Source organism: Lissotriton helveticus, chromosome 3_1 (genome assembly GCF_964261635.1).
Source record: "Lissotriton helveticus chromosome 3_1, aLisHel1.1, whole genome shotgun sequence".
Classification (NCBI taxonomy): Eukaryota; Metazoa; Chordata; class Amphibia; order Caudata; family Salamandridae; genus Lissotriton; species Lissotriton helveticus.
Genome location: NC_136061.1, coordinates 1270415629 through 1270442810, shown reverse-complemented (window position 1 = coordinate 1270442810; position 27182 = coordinate 1270415629). Strand labels below are relative to the sequence as shown.

Below are 27182 nucleotides of genomic sequence, written 5' to 3'. Positions count from 1 at the left end.
TTCATTTGTGGTATTCAAATGAACGGATCACACAATGTCAAATCTAATTGTGAAAGAAATTAACAAAGGTACGATTTCAGCTGTTGTGAATTATAGGTTTGAGGAGCTTCAGTGCGAACCAGTTCTGCACATGATTGGACTGGACATAAAGACTATTTCCAAACCAACCACTGTTGGCAGCAGAGTGCAAGGCATGCCATTTACAATACATGTTGTAGATACTATTTGACCCAACCAAGCATACCACCAGACATCACTCGATCAAATATAATTCGCTTTGCTATGAACACAAGACTACAGTGTGGCTATAAAGGCTTTATCAAAAAGAATTTTCTGAATGCTTACATAGAATACAAATATTTATACCTTGCATACAACCATCGGATTAGCATATCTGGGAATAACAGACATACAGAAAGGGGCAATAACTCCTTTAGTGGGCAGGGCAGCAGAGATCGGGAATGTACTATCTAGGCATAGGCTCGGTAAAGAGTTTACGGTCTCAAATACACCAGGAGGCTCAGTACTAAGACAACTCTAGCAGCTGCAGTTTACAATTCTACAAGTGTAGACCGAAGACAAAGACACTGCAATTCCCATTACTTTCAAGGGAGTTTTGGGGCAACATGTGGCAGTGATCGGTCAGATGCACATGGTGCTCCTAATTATTGTGTTACACAAAATCCTTACTTATGATTTAAAGATATTTGGAAAAGGCCATTAAATATACTATGTTCTTTAGGAATTCTAATATGGGGTTAAGACAGCTTATTTTTTTCTCTTAGACTGTGTCACTCAGTCCCTGGGTTACACCTGTGAATATTAGGGGAAATCTGACAAACATGTGGTGCACCATTAACATGTAAACAACCTTTACAATTTTTGCTCTCAGTGATTTGTTACTATCCCATTATTTACATTTCAATAACACAGTTTGTTCTATTTTCAGATGTCATAGAAGAGCACTCTGACTTCTTAAGGGTCTGATGTCTGAGACTTCAAATGATCCCTCCATACATATCACCTTGCAAGAGTAAGAGCAAATGAGGGACGGCGTTCACAGACCGTGTAAGGTGGATAGAAAAGAGAAACAGAAGCAGAGACGGATATGGAGAGGAACTGGGATTGTTAAACTGAGATAGACAGATAAAGCACAAGACAGCAAAGAGAAGCAGTAACCTAACATCAGAGGTCAGTGCCCAAGAGAAATGAAAGTTCTCTAGCATCATCAATCTATGGCGCATACAAAAGTATTAAACAGCTTTAAAACTCAATGCCATTTTTTAGATTTATAAATTACATGATTCAAAGAAACTAAAAAACAGAGAAGCAAAAGACAAACGCCAGCAATGCAGAGAAAATAAGTACATGAAAATCGGTTTTGTTTTTCAAATGAAAATGAAGTTAGCCTGTCCCTTTGAGTCCTATTGAAATTCAGCACTGATTTCCACAGGTTTCAAGCTGTGGGCTCCCAACAGATCAATGAAGCAGGCAGACCTAAATCAAAGTGCTTGAGAGATGGTTGTAAACCTGCCCAAGGTCTGAAACGCTTAAGACATATCATTCCAGTTCTCATTTCCCTCTGCTGCACACCACACACCTGATCCCAGCAACCAGAGTATATACACATAAATATATTAGTAGAGGACATTTTTCAAAGAAGGCACTTCCGGAACATCATGGCTCTTCTATGGCACAAGTTGAGTACACAAAATAAAATTTAACATGGTCCTTTAGTGTAACAATGCAGTTGCACGGTTAGTGACACACACAATCCCAGTGGGTGTAGATGAACAGAAGGATACTTTTGTGTTTAAAGTTCACACTCTCACTTCTCATGCACAATATTTTACTATTAACCACTTCTAAAACCATGACTGTGCAACTTCTGGTGCGCAAACTGCAATACACCCATTTGAACCTACCTCAGGCCACACCATGCCCCAGCACACAGCTGACACGCAGGTACAGCAGCCATGCAGAAGGGAGCATTGAAACCTGTATTAGCTACCAAGCAGGGTACCAACTGCGAATATAAATACCTAGTGTCGGAGCAGCAACCTGGCATGTGTAACCCACAAGTGTAGCAACCTGACAGTATGGCCCATGAGGGGAAATAGAGAATATGCATGCTTGATTGGCAGTGGGCCCACCAACCTAGACTGCATGCCAAGCACTTGTAGAAGTCGGGCTTGCACACCCAGAAAGGGACAGCAGTGTATCATGATAATCAAGAAGGGTTACTTCAGTCTGGCATGCAAAAACACGGTGGGCATTGCAACCTGTCATATGTTTTTAGGCGAAAGTACTGGTGCCCAACATCAACAAATAGCAAGCGTGGAACTACTAATGCACCCTCTCATGAAGCATGGTAATGTGCTTTTCAAGTTCAGTAGAGGTCAGTAGTTTGCCTTGCAAATCCAGTTGGAGCAGAACAGCCAGACATGCACACCCACCAGTGACAAAAATCCCAGGCGTGCAAGCTAATCTGCAGCAACCTTCCATATGTACTCAGTAAGAGTAACAACAGCATGCTCACCCAGCAGTTGCAAATTGGCAGGAACTCATTGGCATGCCACAAAATGAGTGACTAAGAAGCATCTAGAGCCCACAGGTTCCCAAGGAGGTTTCCCGCCTCTGGACTAAGAGAAGCTAGACATGGGGACATAATAGCCTAGAAAATGCAGCTAGCTGGGATATGCGGGCAAGCATCAAGGGAAAGGGCAGCATGATAGGTACATCCAGTTAAGACACAGAAGGGTTACAAGAGCACAGATCAATGGCACAGTGCAGCCTGTGTTGTGCATCTAGTTGGGTCAGTCACAGAAGCTGTCAACGCACAGGCATCAATATCACACTGCAGCATGGCAGACTCACCATAGCCTGGCATGGAGGCCCAGCAAGAGTCCAGAAGCTAAATGGACAATACAAAACATTTTAAGGACCAGTTTGATTCTATCATAGCGATCAAACACATTATTTAAGGTTATTGGGTAGAAACATCACACACACATATATATATATTTTTTTCAGCATACCAAAATTGTGCTATTACTTTGGAATGTACAAATATTCAAAACATAATTTGGTTAATAGTACAAATTCCTACAAAACCATATACAAAAAATATAAGTGGCCAGAAAACGTAGAAAGATGGTCAAACTGTCCTATCTGGAGAAGCAGAAATAATGGTCACCCAAGCCCATACTTCAAAAAGCACAAGAGCCGGGCATGCCTTCCTTTAGGCTGGGCCTAGTCCTTGTTTCACAGAACACTACGAACTTTGCCCGATCTGTTTTTGCAGCTGTACCAGAAACAGAATTCTCTTGGCCCACATTTCTGAGAGATGCACCATGGAGGATGCAACTTGCTGGTGCTACAGGAGGAAAAGCATACAGGCCAGGCCCACCCTGTGCTTCTGGGCGCAGTTGTGCCATGTGCTTTAGGAAGCACGAAATGAAGGCCAGGCTTGGTCAGGTCTGTGCTTCAGACAAAGACTTGACAGTTAGACCCAGCCTATGCTTCTGGAAGAACCTAACTTGGCATCCTCTAAGACCTCCAGTTCAGCAAAATCTGAGATACTGAAACAGTCCTCACACAGCCGTGCACCAAGAAACCCTGATGCAAGTATCATTCTTTGGTCATCAAATCTGCTTCATTTGTAGACGCTGTTCAATTCCTCATGGTTTTGATGAACTCTTGGTTGCCACTGACCACACTGGTAACTTTACACTGATTAGTTACATCCAAACTAAAACTCTATAAAGCTAGAAATTGGATTTAGATTACATGTGAACAATTTGAGATTGCTAAATTGCAGAAAAAGATTGCATAAAATCGGTCGAGGATTGAGTGTACGTGTGGGCAGGTTACCTGCCTGATTTAGCTATGTTATCAAGTCTAGTCTTCTCCAGACAGAACACATTTCTTAGTGGAAGCAGGCAGAATGTGAAGGGATAAGGGGAAAAGGTATTTGCATATAGGTTTAAAACAGAGTACGGCGAAAAGAACCAGCTTGCTTTCCATAGTATAATGGGCAAAACTAGCAGTTCAGCCACATGGAGTAGAAGATTTATAATGCACCCAGCGACTGCACCGAAGGGAGTGTTGGAGCAGAGGAGAGTGGGCAGGTAGTTATGGGAAAGTAAAATATTTATAAATGGTTTTAAAAGGCACAGCAGGGAAAAGGGCAATTGGGGAGCAACCCTGAGTATGCCTGCACCCATGTCAATCCAGCAAGCTCATTTCCCTCGAATTCCCAAATATTCAGCTAGCTTGCAGAACCTACTAGCACCTACGCTTACTAAAGTGCTGGTTCAGAGGTACGCTCTGGAGTCAGTCTATTTGCCCAAGGGGGAGGAAAGGGCTAGGCAAGAGGAGTTGGTCGACTTGGGCAGTCAATCCACGGAGAGACTTCTCATGGAGATGGTGTGGACCTGGAGCTTTCGAATGACCACTGCTCTCGCATGAACGGTGCGCCTTCTGCCTATTGAAGCTATTGTATCAATGACACTGCCTTCCCAATAAGCAGACCAATGACCTCTGCATTCAATACCAGTTCTAGTTGGTGGATCAGACTGCTCTTTGCAGAGGTGACAAAGACTGGGAACAGTGCTGAGGGAGGAGAGTAGGTGGCAGTGCCTGCAGTGAGTGCAATTGACTTTCACGCTTGTGGTGGCTCCGACATCAGAAAAAGCAAGTGGATTCTCCAAAGGATGCTTTGGGTGATTGGTTGCCTCTCTTGCACAGAGCGCACATGTGACTTGGTGCATAAGAGTGCAACTCCCCAAACACACTTACTATAGCTTAAGTGGCAACAGGTGAGCGAATGCCTATTGTGATCTTCGACACACTTGGTACTGCAGACAAAAGAGATGAGAAAGGTGGAAGACACCACAAGATCCAACTGCGTGCACTCAGCAATGCTGATAGTTGGATGATGTGAAAACACCTCGTGTGCCCATGATATTGCTCAGAGGGGAGAAGTGCTAGAGCAGTGTGTGCTGTTCTCACAGCTCCCCATGTTGCTTTCAAATAAAGAGTGTGTCTGCATAACACTCCAGTATTGCTCAGATAGGACGCACAACTTCAAGTGTGTACATGCACGCACATACAAGTATGCTCACGTGCCAGAACAGTAATCCAAGCTGAGGACTAGAGCTCTAACATCTGCAGCCATTCTGCTTCTTATTGCATAGAATCTGCTGTATGAAACCATGTACGTAGTTCAGTCCACCCAGATTACACGATTCCTGAAGAAGCCCAAGTAATCAAGCGACTACGGTCACATCAGACAGACATACGAGAGAACGGCTCATTGTTAAGAATCAGTCTGTGTCTGTGCTTTGAGGACCATCCCTTCAAGGATTGCTGTTATAACTGCCAAAAATGGACACATGGCTGTTTTTGCAGGAAGACAACTCTAAACCACAGAAAAGTAGACATCAGGAAGATCGTTCCCTTTCCCCCATATGTAACAATAGGATCACTCCGGGAACACAACGTTGTATCGGAGTGGCTTTACACCGCCTTCACCTGGACTTCAATCAGCAGCTCACCATAAAACAAAAAAACTATTTTGTTTGCTTTAAGACATCTGTGGGTTCTTAAAAAGTCTTCGAATATTACCCAGTAATATATATCACAGAAAATCTCTCAGGGCCCACACTCCTGTACATAAAGCTTCTATAATCAACAGACAAGCATAGGGTACACCTCCCGTTACATAGTCCCAAACTGCAGACTTTGCTTACAGACAACATCGCACCGAGAACCCTCTAAATTGCTACCGAGCACCTTTCTGTGAACTCAGTATACCCCCCGATGCCTAGAAGGCAGGTGCTCAGATCCGTTGAAGTCCCAAACCCCGAAGATGGCTGTGGAAAATGCTCAAGTGGCTGGAGAATTCTAGGCTGCAGGGACATGTTTGACGAACAAGGCTTCGGGTGGGCTTATTGTTTTTTCTCAGAATCAAGTTGGTGTGACAGGGCTGGTTTCTCAGTTGATGGTATCGCTTGAGTAGGGAAGCTATTCGGACCACTCCTCCTCATCGAACTCTGAGGAATCATCTTCAGAGTCACTGTACTCCACAGCGATGCGGCGGGAGAGGATGGTAGCCACATCACTGCCACCCACGTCCTTTTTACCGTGCTCCAGTGCCTCCTCCACCTTACGTAGCTCAAACCCTGCAGATAGGAAAGAAACAGGAGGGGAATCTTGGTAATTTGGTTTGGTGAAAATCACAAACACTTTGAGCTGAAGAGAAGGGGGAAGTGTCAATAGAGATCAGTGAGAGATGCTGACACCACAATCCATACACACATTTGATCTCAAGCCTAAAATTCAAGCCGTAACAGCCACGCTGCTTCAAAGTAGTTACAATCTCTGCTTGTACGTGAAGCATCCAGAAAAATCTGAATTGTCCAGAGATCTACAGAAGTTTCATGTTCATATTTTTACTTTGAATGTTACAGGAGACAATAATCTTATGGCAATGGCCAGTAGAAAAATGAATTCTCCACAACTACTTGCACACATTCACACCCATGCTCCCAATCGATAATACCTGCAGTAGAGTTTTCATCCCAGGATAACTGAACAGCGAGGTAAGAGGATTTTAGCAACGTGAGTTCAAGCAGAGGACCTCAAAAATTTGAGATTACTTGTATGAAACGATTAAGGACCAGATGTGCTATCACACTGGTCGCAAATTTCACATTGACTACGAGACCAGTAGTTGACTTTGCAAAGTAACCTACATACTACTGGGTCACTTTGCAACTTCAACAGTCTTTGGAGGGGTTGCAAATGATCTGCTTGATGATTATTATTTAGGCAGGTCACAATTTGAGGCCCCCTGTTTGTTCCCCTCAAAACTGCCATCTTAATTCCTAAAGGGAGAAGAGATCGCAAAGAGAACACTTATCCTTTACACCTCAGTTAACACCTCCTTTGAAATGTTGGTAACTGTTCAATGGTTTGCGACCAGAATTCCGTTCACAAAGCATTTATAAATTGCAAACCAAATTGCAGTTTGATAACTACTTTGTTATGCCCCTTTGAAATGGTTAGTCAAGACGGTTCGCAAAGACCATTTTATGAGTCAGAAAAGCTTTCGGGGAATGGTCCTTCTTGAAACCTCCGAGGCTCAATTTATGGATCTCTTATGGCGGCACAATGGTCTCTCCAGACCCTTCTGGTAGGCGGTATCCTGCACAAGGTGATGGGTCAGCAACTGCATCTATGAATGCTAAGGATTGCGCTAAATATTGCAAGGTTGAGGCTGCTGTGCCCCTTCTATTTAGACACTCCCTTATTCATGCCCCTGCTGCCTTTTTCTTAGACATTATGACACGACCTGAACAGAGAGCCAAATCCACAGCAAAAACATCAATCTGTTCACACCAACATCAGATGAGGGTACCAATCTTTTCATATAGCCTTGTGGGTAACAAGGTTTTCATATAGCCTTGATTACAATCCTTCAATCGAGTCCCTCAGACTTGCCACTTAAGAGGAATTGATCAGAAGCTAATCATGGAAAATCCTCAAGAAAGTGTGGCATGTTACAAATTATCTAAGAGTATGTGCTTGCGTCTGTCGCCCTATTATGTCCAGAAGATTTTCCTAGCCCTCAAGCACTGTGCAGGATCTACTGTGAAACAGGGAGATATAACTTTCATGTTGCATGGCAACAAGAGCTCTTCTGTCAAACTCAGCAGTTACTTCTTGAAACAAAGGTTTACAAGTAAGTCTTACGTACAGACTCTTGTGTAATTAAGGATGGTCAGAATGGTCTGAAATCAAAGCTAGGGAATTCGACTTCACTACTGTGAATCCCATCTGTAGAACTACCAGCAAGAAGGACAGACATCCAGGCCACAACACAGGGAACCCAGTGTGATTTCGAGTTAAAGGACATCCCAAAGCTCTTCAATTTCACGGATACATGACTTTTATGCTTGGAACTTTTCCAGCAAGGTTAATCCTCCACTCATATGAACCAAGCTTACTACGCCTAAATGTTGCATTATTTCTACAGCCACAATGTTACTGGTCTGGATCTGTGGTTTTCTGGCATTAGAAACTTCCAAAGATTGACATGTTCTGCAAAATGATCCTCAGAGTCAAAAAAACAGACTGAAGTAATGGGCCATAACACAAGAACCTATGGGAGATCCAATGTTTGGAGACCGCAATCTAATGGAAAGAGAATACAATTAAGGTAAGAAGGAACACTACTTACTTGTTATCGTAGTTCCACATCATGGAATCTCTTGAAAATCTCACCCAAGTGTGAGATCTTAAAAAACATTTTAAGGGAGAATACCACTTTAAAATTAAATAAACAAACTAGTATACCTATCGAGACACTTCTTTATGCATAACAGCACTGAAATTAAAAATAGTTTTAGACGGAATTCATCTGCTCAAGCCATTTGTAATTCTTCAAATTAAAAAAATTATAAATAATCAGAACTAGACAGGCGGAAGCCTGGTTATAGAATAAGAATTTGCTTTTTAGCAATCAAAATGTTCTAGAGGCTTAAGGAGCACTCCAGTGACATCAACATCCATCTCAGTTAATATTCTCAGATAACTAACCATAATCACCCCCTCCCTCCCCCAACACAACTTCTCCTAGTGTTTATCGGGAGGCGTGGCATTCCTAAACTCTGTAATACAGTAGTGCAATCATACCCCAGGCACAGAGTGCTGGGAAATCCAGAACTATGAATGAAGTGACAAAGATATGTTTTAAAACACATTCTGGGCTGGTGACTTTCATGTCGGACATACAAACCTACATGTAAAATTGTTCCGTCTCGCTCACGAAACCTGTAAATCTCGAGGCTTGAAGGCCATTCCCTTTGTTTTAGAATACGATTTCTCCTGATTTACAAAACCTCACACTTCTCCCTTACATGTGTAGTCACACACTGCCCTGAGAACAGGACAGAGTGAGTCTCCAGACTCGCAGTTGAGAGAGTCAGAAATGGGCTCAATGTAGATAGTGGGAGGAGATCGCACAAAAATAGTCAAAAGGAATGCTCCTCCAAGATTTACAGGGCCTTTCATTTTTTTTTTACATAAAGCAGTTCCTTTGTTGCTTCAGGCACCGCATAATGACCATAAGAGTAGTATAAATAATACCCCTTCTCCTCCTAGTCAGTAGTTGACTCATGTTTGTCGAATGGACGCAAAGGAGGTGTAGGAGATGAATCTCTACTGGACTGTCCTTTTCGCTCCAGTCATGATCTGGCCTGGCCTAACTCTTGTAAAACCTGTGTAGTCGACTACCTACCTGTCATGAGGCCAAGCTTTGTTGGCGGGAGGAGTTGTTCTGAATATTAAAATATTGGCAGCACTGTTCGAGCCATGATGTTTGCAGAGAAATGAGCAGAGGAAGCTGCATTCTTCTGTTTGCTTGAACAGACTAGAAGCTCCTGACTGTTATGTGCGTCCCAGGGGTCATTTAGGTAACCCAACAATGGGAACATTTCCTAGGCAACCAGAAGATGAGATAGATTCGCCCAAAGCTTTTATCGCTGGGGAAAGAGGGAACCAGCCTACTATTTGGTCCTCCATATTGATGGCAACACACTCCCTCAAGAGTGGGGAGGAAGACGCTTTGTTACAAACACTTTTTAGCACCCTGAACACTTGTGCTTTACAAGGCTCATCCATTTACCTTTGTTCAAAGACATTTTTCGAGTTACAAGGTACCCTGTGATGACTAAGTTACCGATGAGCATGGGCAGAGACTCCATTGTTACATTGTCTTTCACGTAGAGGGTGAATGTAGGTATTGAGTGGTGAACAGTTATAAATAATAGCAACCATGCAAACGGTGTATAATAGTAGTGGATTTTAATAATACAGACATGTGCTACAAGAGCCTGACTCCGGGGAGGAGCGTGGGCACTTGCGAGTCTATAGCACTACAAGCTACGATCAGATGCTTACACAGTACATAACACTTTCCATTTACAGCATGTGTGGCTGTAGATACACATGCTATGCCTAGACTATAAAGCAGTACTTTCCAAATCAGTGGCTAGTTGGTAGAAGATACAGCTGTCTGAAATAAAGTTTATAATACTGTCTGGCCAACGTTAGCCTGCTGACAAGGCAATAGTATCCATGCAGTAGTGCTTAGTAAAGGTGTGTGAGGTAAAGCATGTGGCTGCTTTACAGATGTCAGCTATGGGAATGTGCAACACACTGACCCTGGGAAGTCTCACAGGAGGTAACTAGAGATACGGGGTATTCAGGGTGAGCTGGCCTCCAACATTAACATGTATACACAAAAGAAGCTACCCTGAATGAAAAATGACCGGGGGTTTAAAAGGTACCTGGTAGAGTTACGGGCATCTCACAAAATGTGAAGGACTGTCCTAACACACCACCAGATGTCATGCTTCATCATTGCCAGTCCTCGCTCTCTAGAAACATGGTTTGGTAGAGAGCGGGCCTACACCTGGAGACAGGGAGGCACTTCTAAATCTAAGTGGGGGACCGTGAAAGTGAGTGATTATTTAAAAACGAATGTAATTGCCAAAATGCATTTATTTCAACAGGCAACTACTTGGTATTAAAATGGGGAATGGGGGAATTAGTACCCCATCACCATAGTGATTAAAGTAGTCGACATGTTTCTGACCAAGTGGCCCAAGGGGTCTTCGGCATTTATCAGGACAGGAAAAATGGTGAGAGAAAGACATCTCAAGGATGATTAGGAACCATGGTTGCCTGGCCCATGCAGAAGTCACTAGGATGAAGGTGAGAGATGCTTGTTGCAGCTTCCGTAGCTTGTAGGGAATGAGTGGGAGAGGAAATCAAAAAGTATAGGCACATGTCCGTGAACAATTCATCCATACAGCATTGCCAAGGACTGTGGGTGTGTAAACCTGAAAACAAAGTTTTGGTATTTCTGTGAGTGGCAAATCGCTACATTTATGGGAACCCCTAGGGTTGGTAAGGGAGTAGGACTTGTGGGTGGAGTTCCTACTCAATGACTAGATGGTTCCTGCTGAAGAGGTCTGTAAAGTTGTGTTGAGAGCTGCTGTGAGCTAGTACCACCCTGTTTCTGCAGGTAGCACATGGCAGCTATGTCTGTTTTTTATCAAGAATACCTTGTCTTGAATGCCCTGAAAGAAGGCCTTGAGGACTAAGTGGATGGCTAGTAGTTCTAGGTAGTTGTGGAACCCCTGCTGCTGTAGTGTCCAGAAACTCTTCACTGTTAAGTTGTGGAGATATGTTCGCCATCTAACGAGAGATGAGTCCGTGTTTATGGGTATTTGTGGAAATGGGTCACTAAAGGTCCTGCCCTGTAATAGACCGTTGCGCAGCGAGAGAGGAGTACCAACCCTTACAACACTATATCCTCTAAATGACCCTCCGCTTGTGACTATTCTGCTGAGACATTTGCGCAATAGGTGCATATAAATTCTGGCATGGGGAACTATGGCAATATACGAGGCAATCATCCCCGAGCAAGGACATCACTGATCTGACTGGAAGACGGCGATTTGGTAGAAAAAGAGGCAGAAGCAGCTGTTATGTTATCACTCTCTGTGGGTAGGGATAAGCCTTGCCGGTGATGGCATTCAGAACTGACCCATGAAATGGCTACATTTATAGAGGGTGAAGATGGGATTTGGTGGCGGTTATTGTAAATCCTTAACTGTGGAGCAGGGAGATGGTAGCTTGAGAATGTGCTCGACACTGCCTCCAGCCAGCACTTTTGATCAGCCAATTGTCTAGATGTGGGAACACAAGTGCCCCCACTTCTAAGGTGGGCAATCACCACCACTAGGTATTTTGTAAACACCATTGGGAAACTAGTAAGCCTGAAGGGTAGCACCTTGAACTGGTAGTGTTTTCCACTTACCGCGCAAGCAGCGCTGATGAGCAGGATGGATGGGTATGTGGAAGCAGGCATCCTTCAGATCGAGAGTAGTCATGAAGTCACCTTGGTGTAACAAGAGAATAGCATTCTGTAGAGTTCTCGTACGAGTTACTTACCTTCGGTAACAATGTATCTGGTAGAGACGATGTCTAGTCGCAAATTCCTTAACTTAGAATATCCCCAGGCGTGGGACGAGATCCGGATATGTTTTGCAGCAGCACCTCTGCGCGCGGGAGGACGGCGCCACGCGACCCCGCCCTGACGTCGTCCTCGTACATGACGTCAGTTTTCTTCAGAGAAACTTTTACGCGGCACAACGCGGAGCCACCAACTAAAAACTGTGAAAGTATAGGAACAGTGCGCGAGGAATGAAAATTCTGTGAATAAAGAAGGGGGGGGGGTGGTGGAAGACACCATCCTAAAGGCAGAATAGACACCGCATACACATATAAGTGGAGGCAGTGAGAAAGAGCCCCGCAAGCAAAGCGGAGGCCCCCTCCTGATTGCAACAAGGGAAGAAAATTACAACAGACAGAAATAGACTGACAGTGCCATGTGGAACTGTGCCGTCCAGTAAGAACGGAACACAGAAAGAACAACAGTCCACTGTAGGAAAGAAAGCAAAGACTGGCCTTTCCCCTCTAAAAACAGAGGTAGGAAACAGAGCACAACCGACCCTCAAAGAGGATGACCATGAGGAGACCAGGACCCCTTGGCAGTAAAGCAGACTAAAGGGAAGGGAACTGGAGAGGAAAACGAACCTTCCCGTGAATCAAAGGTACCATATAACAGAAAAGAAGTCCCTCAGCAGTGGTTAACTGTATATGAAAGCACCCAGGGGAGTGCAACAACCAGAACCCCCTGAAGATAAAACCCAATGGCAACCGAAGAGGCCAGTGGAGAACACCACCAGAAAAAGGTCCTCACAGAATGGTGAGGATGGGTGGGCATTAAGGAATCTGCGCCTGGACGTCTCTACCAGATACATCATTACCGAAGGTAAGTAACTCGTACATCTGATAGAGACATCTAGCTGCAGATTCCTTAACTTAGAATAGATACCACAGCCATACCCCAAAGGGAGGTGGGTCTGCGACAGGACAACAGAAAGCGCCAGGCATGTGATCCGGCAACAGGGTGACAGATAAAGGGGAAGAACTGCGGCAGAAAGTCCGACAGAAACCCCAGCAGCTCGAAGAGCAGAAGTCACAGGATAGAAGATATCCGGCAACATGCCAGAATGGCGCCACACCGTACCAGTATAGAAATGACAGGTAGAACGGTATGATCCTCAGAAGATAGAGAGAGAAAGAGAGAAGGATCACTCTCCGCTAAATGGCGCACAAAAGTGCATTAACCCAAGCTTGTAAAGAACTTGAAGAGATGCAACCAGCGCCTAACAGACTAGGTAATAAATGGAAGCCGAAAGTGCCGGTGGCAGAGCCCAAAGGCAAGCCAGAACCTGAGCAATGCATTGGAAACAGCCAGCAGGACAAGAAAGCACACCAAGTGCACACCCAACCACAAAAGGGTAAAGAGGGGCAATAGCATCAACCCCCAATCCGCTGAAACAGGTAGAATATGCCGTCGGCAAACGGCAATAGAAACCTTAAAGTTGCTTACACTGTTACAGAAGAGCGCCCGACCGGGTAGCATGAAACCAAAGAGAGGAACAACCACAATATAGACTCACAGACAGAAAGAAATGGCCACTGCCATCAGAAGAACTGTCCCACAGGCGTAGCTTTAACAAGAGTAGGCAAATCCGAGGGAGAGGTCAAAAACACCAACTCAACAAATGGTGGAAAGAGTCTTAGAATCCAAGACCAACACTCCAAAAGACACGGACAGTGTCGAACACCAAAAAGGGAGCATATGACAATTGGAAAATCACTCCAGGAAGTGGAACCAAGAAGAAAGCGATGGCAACTTGCAACCACCTAAAAAGGCACTCCTACACATGGAGATATTAGTCCAAGCTTCGCAACCACGACAAGAGGTGGCGACGTAGGAAGAGGAAACCAAGGCAACCAGTATGTAGACATAATGAATATGCCGGACTATACCTAGCACATTAAAGGCAGGTAGGAGCCGTTTCGCGAAGAGGAAACCATGAAACCTCCAAAGAGGTGGATGACCATGGCGAAAGCAGATGGCACCAAGGAAAAATATAGAACACCGTACAACTGACCTTCAATCGGTGCATGGAGCCCACATGATCTCCAGGCCCAGGTGAGATAAGAAAGGCTATATAACAAGGTACAAGTACCCCACATGGAGTATGTATACCCCGGACAATTGGGGACACCTCTCAGGGCAATAAGCCAGGCCAAAGAATGCAGCAATGAACTGAACCCATGAACAGAGTTCCGGGTGGTAATGACACTACCGAGCTGAGCCACCGGCTGATAACCACAAGCAGAAGACACAGCAAACTGTGGAACACGGCCAGAGAAGGCCAACAGGAACTGAAAGCAAAACGCTTCCAAGAGATGCTAATAAAAGGGTAAACACCCTTGACCACATAAAAAAGAAGATGCAAGGTTTACTGCGTATGTTAAACACAGAGCGCATCTAATGGCTCACTACCTATGTTAAAAACAGAGTGCAGCAAAAGGATGCAAAATGCAAAAGTACCACAGAAGATAGGCTTAACAAGTACTAAGTGGGAGGGTGAAAGCCTGCCAGCAGCCAGTGAACCGCCGACTCGGCGTGAGCATCAAAGGACAAAACCCCATCAAAGGGTAAATCAAACAGACGTTCCCGGATATATTCAGGGAAGACACTGTCTCACAACCAAGCGTGACGCCTTAAGGCCACAGAACTCGCCATGGCTCGGCCCAAAGAATCTGCACTATCTAAGGCTGAACAGATTATAAATTTGGCCAGGTCGCGGCCATCCCGAATGGAGTGAAGATGATCAGTGCGAGCACCTTCGGAGGTGGCAGTAAGCAAAGACTCTGTAGAGTCCCACAGGGCAGAGGTAGTCCGAGCCAAAACATATACGGTATTTACGGACCGAAGGGCCGCACTAGTGGCTGCAAAGACGTTCCTACCCCAGGATTCAAGCCACCTGGGCTCCCGAGAGGGAGGAAGCGTTAGAGGGGGCCAAGAAGGAAAGGCAGTCTGCAACACAAACCCCTACGCATCAGGGTGCACAAAAGGACAGGCTGGATCATGTGGAGCTGGGCGGTGGCGGTGCAAAACTGAACGTGCCACCGGATCACCTGAAGCAGGTCGGACTCAGGTTCCCAAGAGGGCATCATAAAGGGAAGCCGCAAAAGCGGCTCCTTATTGCCGGACCCACGGTGGAGGACCTCCAGCAAGGGGTCCACCAACAAGGGGGTAGAGGGTGTTTGCATATTCAAAATGCGGGTGGCCAAAGAGCCCACTCTCAAAAAAGCCGCACCAGCCCCGGTAGCCCTCCGCGGAGGGGAAAACAGCTCATCAGTGGGGGAGGGTTGCAGGCTGATCCTCCCAAGACACTGAGGGTGTGCCCAATGCCCCACGGAAGGGAGCCCCATTGAAGACTGAGGATCCTGATGGGGCTCCTGTGGAGGCGAACAGCCTACCAGATCTGGGAGCTCCTGAGGAGGCTCCACAAATTCCAATGGGAGGCACTGGTTGCACTAGCTCCGGCGACACCAGGCGGGAGGGCGGTGCCGAACCCTCTGCAGAGGCCTCTATAGAAGAATCCAGAACTCAGCATCGACACTGCATCAAAACGACACGTGTCGGCGCCGATTTTGCCTCATCAGACGCCTCCCGGTGCCGAAACCTTGACAAGCGCCCCCTCTGAAGAAGAAGAGGTCGCTGGGGCAGACGAGGCAATCTTCCGGCGCCGGCTCTGCCTCATCCAGAGCGGGCTCCGATTTCGGAGAAAGGAGCGGAGCCGAGGAGGCAAGCCTCCGGCGCCTGGACAGCACTGACCCCAGCTCCTGACAGGCGGCCGCCTCCCCAGAGGGCTGGGGTGTGCTCAAGTCAGGGCTATGAGCACGGGCAACCACCTGCGGCACCACAGGGATCCCCGCGGGGCTATGCAGCGTGGCAGAGGCGCCGTGGGTCGAAGAGGGGGACTCAGGTGGGCCACGCCCCAACGACCCCACGTGGAGCGTAGAGGGGCACCCAGCCGGGCTGCGCCCTAACACCACCACATCTCCGACGTTCCTGGGAGGCAAGGGCTCAATTGGCGCCAGAGGCGAACCCGCCGACGAGTCTGTCGGAGACCCCACAAGAAGCGGACGACGCCCCATGAACGGGAGAGGACCCAAGGGAGGCCTGTAAGGCCGTAGCATAGGCCTCCATTTGGGCCCGAGTCGCTACCACACCCGGAAAGGGTGGATAGAGGGGGGGAGACACTGTTCCGGACACAAAGCAACAAAAATAGGGCCTGAAAACAGGCCAGAGGGGCTCACTCAGGACGGGGTCGCGTGGCGCCGTCCCCCGGCGTGCATAGGGCCTGCTGCAAAAAATTTCCGGATCCAGTCTCACGCCTGGGGATATTCTAAGTTAAGGAATCTGTGGCTAGATGTCTCTATCAGATAGGCTATATTAGCTGATGGGCCAGAGATCGAGGTGAGAACGTCTATAGAGTTTGGAAGGAGATTCTGCTCTTTGGTTCACCAGGACACAGGCAGTCAAATTCTGTGATGAAAGGCTTTAATGCAGGATGCTACCCTCAATAATGGATAGAAGGATCTAGACTGCAAGGCAATGTCTTCTGGGGATCCTCGATAGAAGAATGTCTATCACTGCTGTGGAAACGCATTAGCATTTTGAATCTCATTTGCCATGGATTCTTTTGTTTTGATAATGGCTTGAGCAGAAGCATAATTAGAGTATAAACAGACAAGTGCTGCACCAGTAAATAAAAATGGCTTTTGGAAGTGGGTTCTGGATAAAAGGACGTAGAGTTTTGACATTCTGTATTTCTTACTTCTGTGAATAGATCATTTGTGGATGCACCAACTGACTAAAACCTTTAGTTAGTATTTCATAACTGAGGATTAATTTGTGATTAAGGGAATCTGTAAAGTAAATCAATGTGCTCTCACAATTGTACATATGGAAAAGGAAATTCCTTATTAAATAGCCGCGCACCAGTAGCCAATGACCACATTTTTGGGATTCCTTGATGGAGTTTAGAACCTAGTTTTAGCTTGTTGGAGGCAGTCCATGGTGGTTGTGCGGTTTGATTGCACCACAACTGTCTTTGGTATCACTGAAGGTAGAGAAGAATTGAAGGCTTGAAGCACACCACTGAACCTCAAGATGATGATGCAGCAGGGCATCTGAGACCAAGTTTGTGAAATAATCATGAGCCGAACGTAAACTTGTACACTGCATCATCTACAAGATAATAAACTCCATTTGCCGCCACCCCACCTAACATTAAGATTTCAGATGAATCCTGTACATTAGTAGCAGTTTCAGCAGGTCGGAAACTAGGAAAACCTGGATTAGAACATTGGTCTTGATGAATACGTTATTTACCATTGGAAAATGCCTTATCTGGTAGAGACTATCTAGCCGCAGATTCCTTACCTTAGAATATTCATCAGGCATGAAACTTGATATGGATTTTTTTTAGTGAGCAGTACTCCTGTGTGCAGGTAGGTGTGGTGTTGTTCAGCGCCGCGTGGCATCCTCAGCGCTGGAAGTGATGTGTGCAGTGCCTATGAAGGATCCACCCCAGTACACTGTTGTCAGTTTCTTTTTGTGGTTTTCCACGCCAGAGGTGTGGAGTCATGAAGGACACAGACCATTGATGCGTTAAACTAGGGGCTTGAAAGGGGAACAGCCCTTACTCCATAAGGAATCTGCGGCTAGTCTCTTCCAGATAAGGTGTTAACGCAAGTTAGTAACTTGCTTATCTGACAGAGACTTCTAGCCGGGGATTCCTTAGAATAGAGGGGCTGCGATATGGACTAGCCTAGAAAGTCCCGCAGGACGGAGCGGGCAAAATGCATATCACGCCAGACCGGACTGTCCAGGCAGTAATGCTTTGCGAACATGTGCAGGTAAGCCCACATTGCTGTTAGACAGATATTCAGGACAGGAACTCTGCAAGCTAACACAGTGGTCAAAGCCTCAGCTCTGATGGAATGAGCTTGAAATCCTTGAGGAGGTTCCTTTTTTGCCTATGATTAGCAGGTTTTGATGCAGTGCACCATCCATCATGAGATGGTGCGTTTCTGCACCGCCTATTCTTCCTTTGCTCTGAATTATCCCCTAAAGTGTTGATCATCCACCTGTAACTCTTTTTTGCAGTCAAAGTATAAAGAGAACGCTCTTTTTGGGTCCAACCGATGTTATCTCTTGTATTCATTAGAGGGATGAGACAGAGCATAGATGGTAGGCAGGGTGATGGACCAGCCTATGTGAAAGGGTGTTATCATTTGCAGTAGAAATTATACTCTACCAAGGACCAGTTTGTCTGAGTAAATGTTGAGATATGGAGGATGTGCTGACAGTGCCTGCCACGCACTGACACTCCATGCAGGTGTTATCACCACTAAGAAGTCAGTTTTCATGGTAAGAAGCCTAAGAGGGCAGTTATGTAGAGGTTCAAAGGGAGCACACATTAAACATCTGACTATGTTGAGGGCCCACTGTAACATAATGAAAGGTTCTGGGGGGAACATATGTTGAAGTCTTTTCCGAAACCCATTTACAATAGGGGACTTGAAAAGCAATGACTGAGCTGGCAACCCCAGAAATGCAGAGATGGCAGACAAATAACCTTTCAATGTGCCCAAGGCAGGCAAAATCCTGCTGGTCTAGGGTAAGAATAAACAAAATATTCTGGAAATAGGGTACAGAAAGGGGGTCAACCATTTTCACCTGTGTACCAAGCCACACACTTGCTTAAATGGCAGGCCTTGGTGGAGGGACGCACGGCTGCCAAGATAACACTGCAAACTTCAGGCGAAGGTCGAAAGCTGTCAACTGTTACCGCTCAATCTCCACACATGAAGGCAAACTTTTTCAAGGTCTGGTGCAGAACCCTGTACTGCTGCTGTGACAGAAGATCCTCCTAAAGAGGCAGCCTAATCGGAGGACCCTTGCTCAACTGCTCAGGATACCTGGCTCTCCGAGTCAAATCTATAGCCACAAGAATGATTTGGGCAAGGTCGTTCCTGATCTTCGAGAACTCTGGGCAAGAATGGTATGGGAGGAAAGGCATACGTACAGGAGGGCGGAGCTCCATTCGAGACGAAAAGTGTCTCAGAGCGAGAGCAACCTTGGAAACTCCAGCGAGCAAAACTGCTGATATTGTAAATTCTGGACAGAGGTGAAAAAATATAACCAAGGCCCTCCCCACTCTTGGGCAAGACCTTGCGCCACCTTCGGATTAAGATGCCATTCGTGATCCGCTAGGCATTGACGCCGAGTTTGTCCGCTCTGAAGTTCAGAGAGCCTGCCAGGTGTTGAACCACCAGGAATATGCTCTGGTGTACCAGCCAAGTCTAGAGGTGCAAGGCCTCCCTCTTGACAAAGGCTCCATGACCTCCACACCGCCCTGTTTGTTGCTAAACCATATGGCGGTGTTGTTGTCCGTTAATACCTGCACCATCCTTCCCCTGACTGAAGAAAGGAAGACTTTCAATGCCAATCCGATCACCTGAAGATCCAGTAGATTGATGTGGAGTCTGGATTCCGCAGGAGACCAGAGTCTTTTGTCCTCCACCTTTTCCAGAGGGTCACTACAGCCCAGGAGGGATGCCTTTGTCACTACAGTCAGCTCTAGTTGGGGAAGGGAGAGGGGTCTGCCACTGGCCTAATCGCAGTTTGTTAGCCACCACTGCAGGTCTTTTGCAGTTCCCTCTGAGATATGGGCCATGTCGGAGATTTTCCCCGGTTGCTGCGCCCACTGGAACTTTAGATCCTACTACAGAGCCCTCGTATGCGAGAGGGCATGTGCTACAGGCAGGTTGCAGGAGGCCATGAGTCCCACCAGGCGCAGTCGGTCTCACTGAAATCAGGGACACATGCTGAAACATCAGTATTATAGCCTGAACATCCTGGCCAAGCTGCTCAGAAGAAAAAGCCACAAACTGCACTGTGTCCAGAACATCTCAGATGAAAAGGAGCGTCTCATAGGGAGTGAGGTGTGACTTCAGCATGTTACTAATGAATCCCAGCAAATGTAGGAGGTTCGCCGTAGCTGGAGGTGTGAGACAACTTCCTGCGGTGAGCTTGCCTTCAAAAGCCAATCATCAAGCTAGGGGAAAGACCGGAACCCCTAACCTCCGTAGATGAGCTTCTACCAACACCATCACTTTTGTGAATACCTAGGGGGCGCTGGTAAGGCCCCAAAGGGGAGCATGGCAAACTGAAAGTGCTCTTGGCCAACCGTGAACCACAGGTAATGCCTGTGGGCAGGTAGGATGGGGATGTGAAAATATGCGTTCTGCAAGTCCAACCATACCATACAGACTCCTGGATTCAGAGCAGACCTGGCTCAGGCCGACTCCAAGACCATGGGCAGCACTTGCGCAACTGAGTCCCAGATGGTATGGAAGTACTGACCCATGAGGCATGCAGTGTTCACCAACCACATTGCCAGGCTAGAGAAAGAGAACATTATCTTCCTGAAGGTATCCAGCCTTTTGGATGCCCTCTCTAAAGGACTGGTAGGAAATGCATCGGGGTTGACTTTAGAGATGGAGGATTGGACCCCCAACCTCTATGGGGGGGATGCTGGATGAGGAAATTGTGGTCTCCTGGGGCGTGTGATGGCAGGCAATTTTCCTATGCACATGAACTCTTTGTACCAGGCACGAGTAGTACGTCAGAAAGGGCTTTATTGGACTGGAGTAATGGTTTGATGGGAGCAACTCCTGGCTGAAGCACCTCCGTCAAGATATGTGTCTTGACTGCCACTGAGGGCAGCTTAAAGTTCAGGAACTCAGCCACCCTCTGCACCACCATTGCGAAAAAGGCACCCTCCTCCATAGCCACGGTATGGGGAGAGACCAGGCTAGTGTTAGGAGAGATGTCCAGTCCACTAGCATCTGGTAGATCCTCCTACCAGTTGTCCTCAGGATCTTCTAAAGTCTGGTATTCATATGGGTCTGCAGACTCCTCCCAATCATCACCAAATTGAGGCCTGTCTTAGCAATAAGGCACTGGCTCTGATATGGCCATGTGGCTCCGTATCAGAGTAGGGAATGATGATTGGGTGGAGCCACCGCTGGTCATCGGTGGCGCTGGCACTAGAGCAGGCACAGGAGAAGGTCAAGGTCACTCGACCGGTGCCATTCCGGATCAGTTAATGTACCCCTGGGGCCCAAACTGCGCAGAGGGTAAATCTGACGGACGAAAGCCAATAGGGGCTGCTCCCAGACCCATGGGGGCCCAAGGGCACTCCAGAGAATTCCGGCCGTTCAAAAATGAGTTGCATGGCCTCATAAAACTAGTTTAGTTTGGCTAGGGCGGCTAGGGCTCCTTTAAAATCAGGGAGGTGCAGAGATGGCCCAGGCACAGACTCTACCACAAAGGTAGGCATCGAGTGCCTAAGGCCCATCAACTCATTCTAAGTCTTGCGTTGTGAAGTAAAACACCTTGTTGACCTTGTTTTCTTTTTGTGTCATTTATGTGACTTCCTCAACCATTAGAAGCAGGACGATAATTGCTGGTTACAACTCCACAAACTATCTCGGGACCTTCCTCACGACCAAGATTTGGAGTGTCGCAGAGATAATCAATATCGGGCAGTGAGGAGCTTGAGGGATTGCTCCCTCAGTGCCTTAGGATACATTGTGTGGCAGTCCTCACATGTCTTGGTGTTGTGGTTACGCGCAAGACACCAGAGACAAAACAAATGCAGGTCAGTCACTGACATCTGTCAACGACAGACTCCGCATGCATTAAAACCTACCTTTCTGCTGGGCATCCTTCACACCAGGAGACAAAGTCTTGAATCAATCTTTGACAAAAAGTCAAAGAAAGCTCTCCTCCGAATCAGTGCTGACCGGTGTGGAAAGAAAATAACTGATGTCAGCACACGAGGGTGGTGCCTATATAGGCACCGCCCAGGTCCCTTCCGGCACAGGTGGCACGCGTGTCCGAATGATGTCACCTATCAGCCCGCATTGTTACTGCTCACCAAAAAATTTCCAGATCCAGTCCAACGTCTGGGATATATTCAAAGGTACGGAATTTGAGGCTAGAATACTCTATGGGGTCTTTTTATGTAGCTAGTTTGCAGTTGTCTTCTTAATGCTCATTGCCAGGAGGTGTTCCTGGGCTATGCTCTACTTGAAACTACGATGAGCTAAGACAGAATCTTAGTCTTGCAGGTGAATAGCTGCATCTACCTAAACAGGATATTCCTCTAGTCCATAGTTATGAAAGATTTGATTTATTGGACCTTAAACATGTAGTGATCTAAGGGGCAGCCTCTTGTGATTGAGCTGGAGTCATAGGATTTTGTCTTTTACAGTATTGTCACTGTTTAATCCTTTAGCAACAAGACCCTGTATGTAGGCAGCAAGGTCCTCAAGGCAGAGGCCCTTTCAGAGGGATTTTTTTAACTGATCAACGGAGAACTACTCCAAATGGAATGTGAACGTTCATGGTCATACAGCTACTCCTCTAGGTGACCCCCAAAGTATGTCCGGGTAGGTGGCTCACAAACATATAGAAAGAAACTTCATTGCCTTACCATACATGCTCACCCGTGCCACTTCCCTTTTGCTTAAGGAGATTGTGAGCACTTTTTCATGATGACCAGATTGTCCTATGAGCACCTTATTGCTCTATCCTGCAACCTCGGTAATAGGACACTGTGGAAATATTTGGGAGCTCATTTACAGTCTATCTTTCAGGAGGATAAACCATGAATAGAACCAGTTAATCGTTCCTGGACTTAATCCCACCACAAGGGTATTTTTCAAAATGAGTAGCACGAATGACTGAAATTTAAACTCTCAGAAAAAGGCTAAGAAAAAGTAAACAAAAATTCTCTGTAAAGATATATGAAAAAATCAAATAGGCAGAATAGGGTTTTGACTATAGTAACACATCTGCTTTAAAACATTTGTTTAAAAACAAGAATTATAAAAGGCAAAAGATTGTGTATTTCGAGGCCTCTTTGCGGCACTTAGGAAAAAAGTTCTCTGAATAACTGACTCCAGTACCACTTGAATTTAATGTCCACCTTCATAAAAGTGTCAGAGTCCAATAGATAAAATAGATAACAAAATCTTAACAGCCTAGCTGCCGTTTTAGCTAGTTTTGACCAAAACTTAGTTAAATAGTGTATTCTGTAATCTGACTCATATGTGCGAAACAAGGGCTTATATGAATTAAAAAAAAAATCTTATGAGAAAGAACGAGGATGATGAGGAAGTCACAAAGGACAGAGCCTTTTGCGCCACAATGTCCAAAAAGGCATACGTGAGCTCTGCAGACAATGTACTTTGGACTGAAAATGTTTGACCGCTTCTGCAAAAGTTGCATTCACATGCTGGGCACAACTACGGTTTAATAAAGAGAACGGAGGTAGGGTTTGGCCAAATTCAGGTTGTAAACTTAATATTGGTCCAAATAACAGCTCCCGGTCTGGGGTCATTCATACAGTGAGACCACTGCTGGACAGAATATGATTACATAAGTGACTTTCCGTCACAGACCTCTGATCAATTACATGCATCATAGGAGATCTGGTTGAAAAAGTGGCCAACAAAATATCTCAAATCCATCCCAACTAACATCAAAATGTAGAAAACCATCCATGAAAGAGAGAGATTCAGATGTGATGGCATGCATATGAAGACATGGTTACCTTGACGGATGGCAGACAGCAGGTCACTTCGTGCATCACTGACAGGAGGCAGGGAAGACTTTGGCTTGGGAGCAGAGGGTGTTATAGAAGGGGCTGATGGAGGGAGAGGTGGTGGTGGGGGTCCAGGCGGAGGTGGTGGAGGTGGGGCTGGAGGAGCCCCGCTCTGGGGTTGAGGTGATGGTGGAGGGAGCATAGAAGTGTAGTCCAACATTGAAGCTGGAGGTGGAGGAGGAGGCGGGGCATTGAATGAAGGATGAGGGGGGAAACCAGGAGGAGATGGAGGAGGTGGGGTAGAGGGTGAAGAATAGTCATACAAGGGGGGTGGCAAAGGACTCTCCCCATAGGGGGGTGGTGGTGGAGGGGCAGGGGGTGGGGAGAATCCTGGCCTAGCACCTGTTGGGGTTCCCACGGGTGGTGCAGGAGGCGGGTGACCAGGGCTGACTAGACTGGAACGCTTCACCAGTCCTGGCCCTCCTGGTTCATCCACTGGAAAGCTGTAACTGGAAATCAAATAGAAAGAATCAGACTCTGGCATTCATTTTCAGGCAGCTGGGCACAGCTGGAAAAGTTTTCTATTACATGATATACCAAAGCTGCAGAGATGGGAAATTACAAGCCTCTCGCAGAACCCCAACACTCTTCAAAAGGGGCTGAAACTCTTGAAGCACTCTGAGCCCTGCACCCTGACAAAAGGATTCTACTAGCTCTCAGGTAAGATCTCATATGAAAGAGTCAAGCCACCCACACTATCACAGAAGCCATCTAAATATAGCACCAGAGCCTCCCAAGAAGCACTTAATGTACAAAGCTCTCAAGCAATGGTGTAATAAGCATGTCTGTTTTCATTTTGAGTGTGTGTGATGTGTCTTCTCTGACAATCTTTTAGAGAATAAATTAATTACAACTTTTATTAATATATCTAGGAGATTTTATAAAACTATAGCTAAAAACAACATCAACATACACTAAACACTGTGTAGATTGTATAAAGCAAATACAGAATACACCAGATTTCACGGAGGAATGTAGACTATTTACCCTACATTTATAATCAATACTGCAAAAACAAGGTTCTGAAAATGCAGAGTACATTTTACGTCAATAATTGGAAATAAGAGCAAACTGTTATCTGTATTAGTCCAAATTTAAAGAAACATTTCATTTATGAACTGGAAGGAACGATATAGGGTCCCAAATGGCTATGTCACATGTGAACATTTTTATGTACACTTTTTTTAACACATCATATTATCAATAGCATTCAATGGATGGGTAAAAATGAACACCAGCAGCTTGCATTGCATTGACAATATCATATGGATATGTAACAGCACTACAGAAAACTTAAACGTAAAATTGTTTCACTCAATGCTTAATCTGTATAGCCAAATTCAGTTTAGCATTACAATTTGTAATGCAGATATACATTTTTATGTCAGAACTGGAGACAAGGATTATGCTTTTCTTTCTTGTCTTTACTCATTTAGCAACCAAGTAATAACACTACATCTCTCATCAGTCCAAGGGTTTTAACTACAAACATGTTACAAAAAAAGTCATATATATATATATATATATATATATATATATATATATATATATATATATATATATATATATATATATATATACACATATATATATATATATATATATATATATATATACACATACACACACACCACAGGCAACAATCTAAAAACAACTGAACTTTTCTCTCAGCTTCTCTTTCTTTCTTTCTTTCCTGATCAGTAGCTAGAAGTAAGGGTTCTTTGCTCTCTTAGTCATGCAATGTCTTGCCTGCAGTTTGAGTTAGTGCTACTGCAAATAACTACAGTCTACGATATGGGTCAGTGCAAAAATAAAGCAGGTCTGTATCTCAAAAATGCCCAGGTGCCATTAAATACAGCTTTGGAATCAGTCTTTTTTTAAAGGTCCTACTGTGGTAGAGGGGTGGGCACAGAGGTGGGTGGAGGTATTTTCTATGAGATGTTGAAGGTGGTTGGATACATCGGTGCATCAGAAGAATTGTGATGTCCCTGGAGAGGGACTCTGCCCATCGACTACTGTAACTAATAACGGCCTTGAACAGTGTCAGTAGCATCCATGCAGGAAAAAGGAAAGGGTGGATAAGAAGCAGTCCCAGTCAGTATAAACAAGCATTGGCATAGCGAATAGGTCTCACTTTTGGTATGTTGTAAGTGGGTAGTTAGGTAGCATATGTTTTTATGTGTAGTAATATAATGTGCAATATATTTATGCGTTTGCTTTGGCAGCAGTGCTACGTGTTTGCATACTGTTACCATACAGCCATTGGGGTGCTTCCTGTTGACAGTTGTCGCAAGTGAGAAAAGCAGCCTGAGGACTTGTTTTAAGTATGTAAATAAGAACTAATAGGGAGGGTGCTGTGGGAGGACGGGAAGGGGAGAGTTCTGTCACATAGAAGAGAGAACAACAGTGAGAAAATAGTAAACACATGTCACTGCCACCTATCATAGGAGCCTCTCGGGGCCTGTTTTTTGTGTGTGTTTATGGCCAATGTCTGTGAAAACAATACGATAATTCTGCATGTGACCTGTTTTGCGTGTTATTTCCAAAAATCCAATGCAAAACAAAAGGGAGGGCAAGCAAGCGCAATGCTATATTAAGCACTGTGCTATTTTAAAGAAAACGTAGGTGTTTTAAGTTGTGGTGGCAAAAATAGAGGAACACGGAAGAGAGGAGCGGGGGCTGGCGAAGGAGCGAGACAGCAAAGCGAATGCCCTCATGGGACTGGTCTTCTGTGTTATTTGGAAAAATAGGATGCAAAACAAAACCAAGGGCGAGGAAGAGCGATGCTATATGAAGCGCTGTACTATTACAAAGAAGACTCATGCGTTTTGACTTGTGTCGACAAAAATAGTAAATCATATGAAAACAATACTCATGTCCATTATGTGACCTGTTCTGCGTGGTATTTTTTGCATATTTACTAAGACTTCGTACATTCCCCCCTCCCTATAAATGCAGCCCCTGCAGTGTATTTTATAACGTAAAGAAAACGTAGGTGTTTTGACTCGAGGCAGCGAAAACAGTAAAACATAGAAAACAGGAGCAGGGCAAGCAAACGAGGGAAACAGCAAAGCGAACGCCCTCATGTCACCTGCGTTGCATTTTTTTTTACAAATAGGATGCAAAACAAAACCGAGGGCGAGCAAGCGTGATGCTATTAAAGCGCTGTACTATCCTAAAAAACACGGTGTTTTTGCCAAGTAGCGGCGAAAATAGTAAAACTTGCAGGAGAGGAGCGGGGGCGAGCTAACAAGCGCAATAGCAAAGTGAACGCACTACACTTGAGCAGGAAACAAAAAGGGGAGGCGAAAATACTTGAACACGCAAGATAGGAGCGGGGGCGACCGAGCACGGCAACAAAAGCGAAAGCAGTAATTCTAAACACATGCTGCTGCTGCTGCGCGTAACCGCAAGCAATAGGCCATGGGC

The 27182-nt window shown here is 45.6% G+C and overlaps 1 protein-coding gene across 3 annotated transcripts in view; it reads right to left on the bottom strand.

Annotated features, from left to right (window-relative positions):
* Positions 1 to 302: 302 nt before the first annotated feature.
* The window catches only part of WASF2 (WASP family member 2), a 400400-nt gene continuing 373520 nt past the window's right edge, over positions 303 to 27182 (bottom strand). For all 3 annotated transcript variants that reach the window (XM_078681932.1, XM_078681934.1, XM_078681935.1), the window contains 2 exons: positions 23703 to 24202; positions 303 to 6185 (listed from right to left, as the gene is read on the bottom strand). In XM_078681932.1, coding sequence (XP_078538058.1) covers positions 6028 to 6185; positions 23703 to 24202 — 658 coding nt within the window. In that variant the 3' untranslated portion in view covers positions 303 to 6027. The remainder of the gene's footprint in view (positions 6186 to 23702; positions 24203 to 27182) is intronic.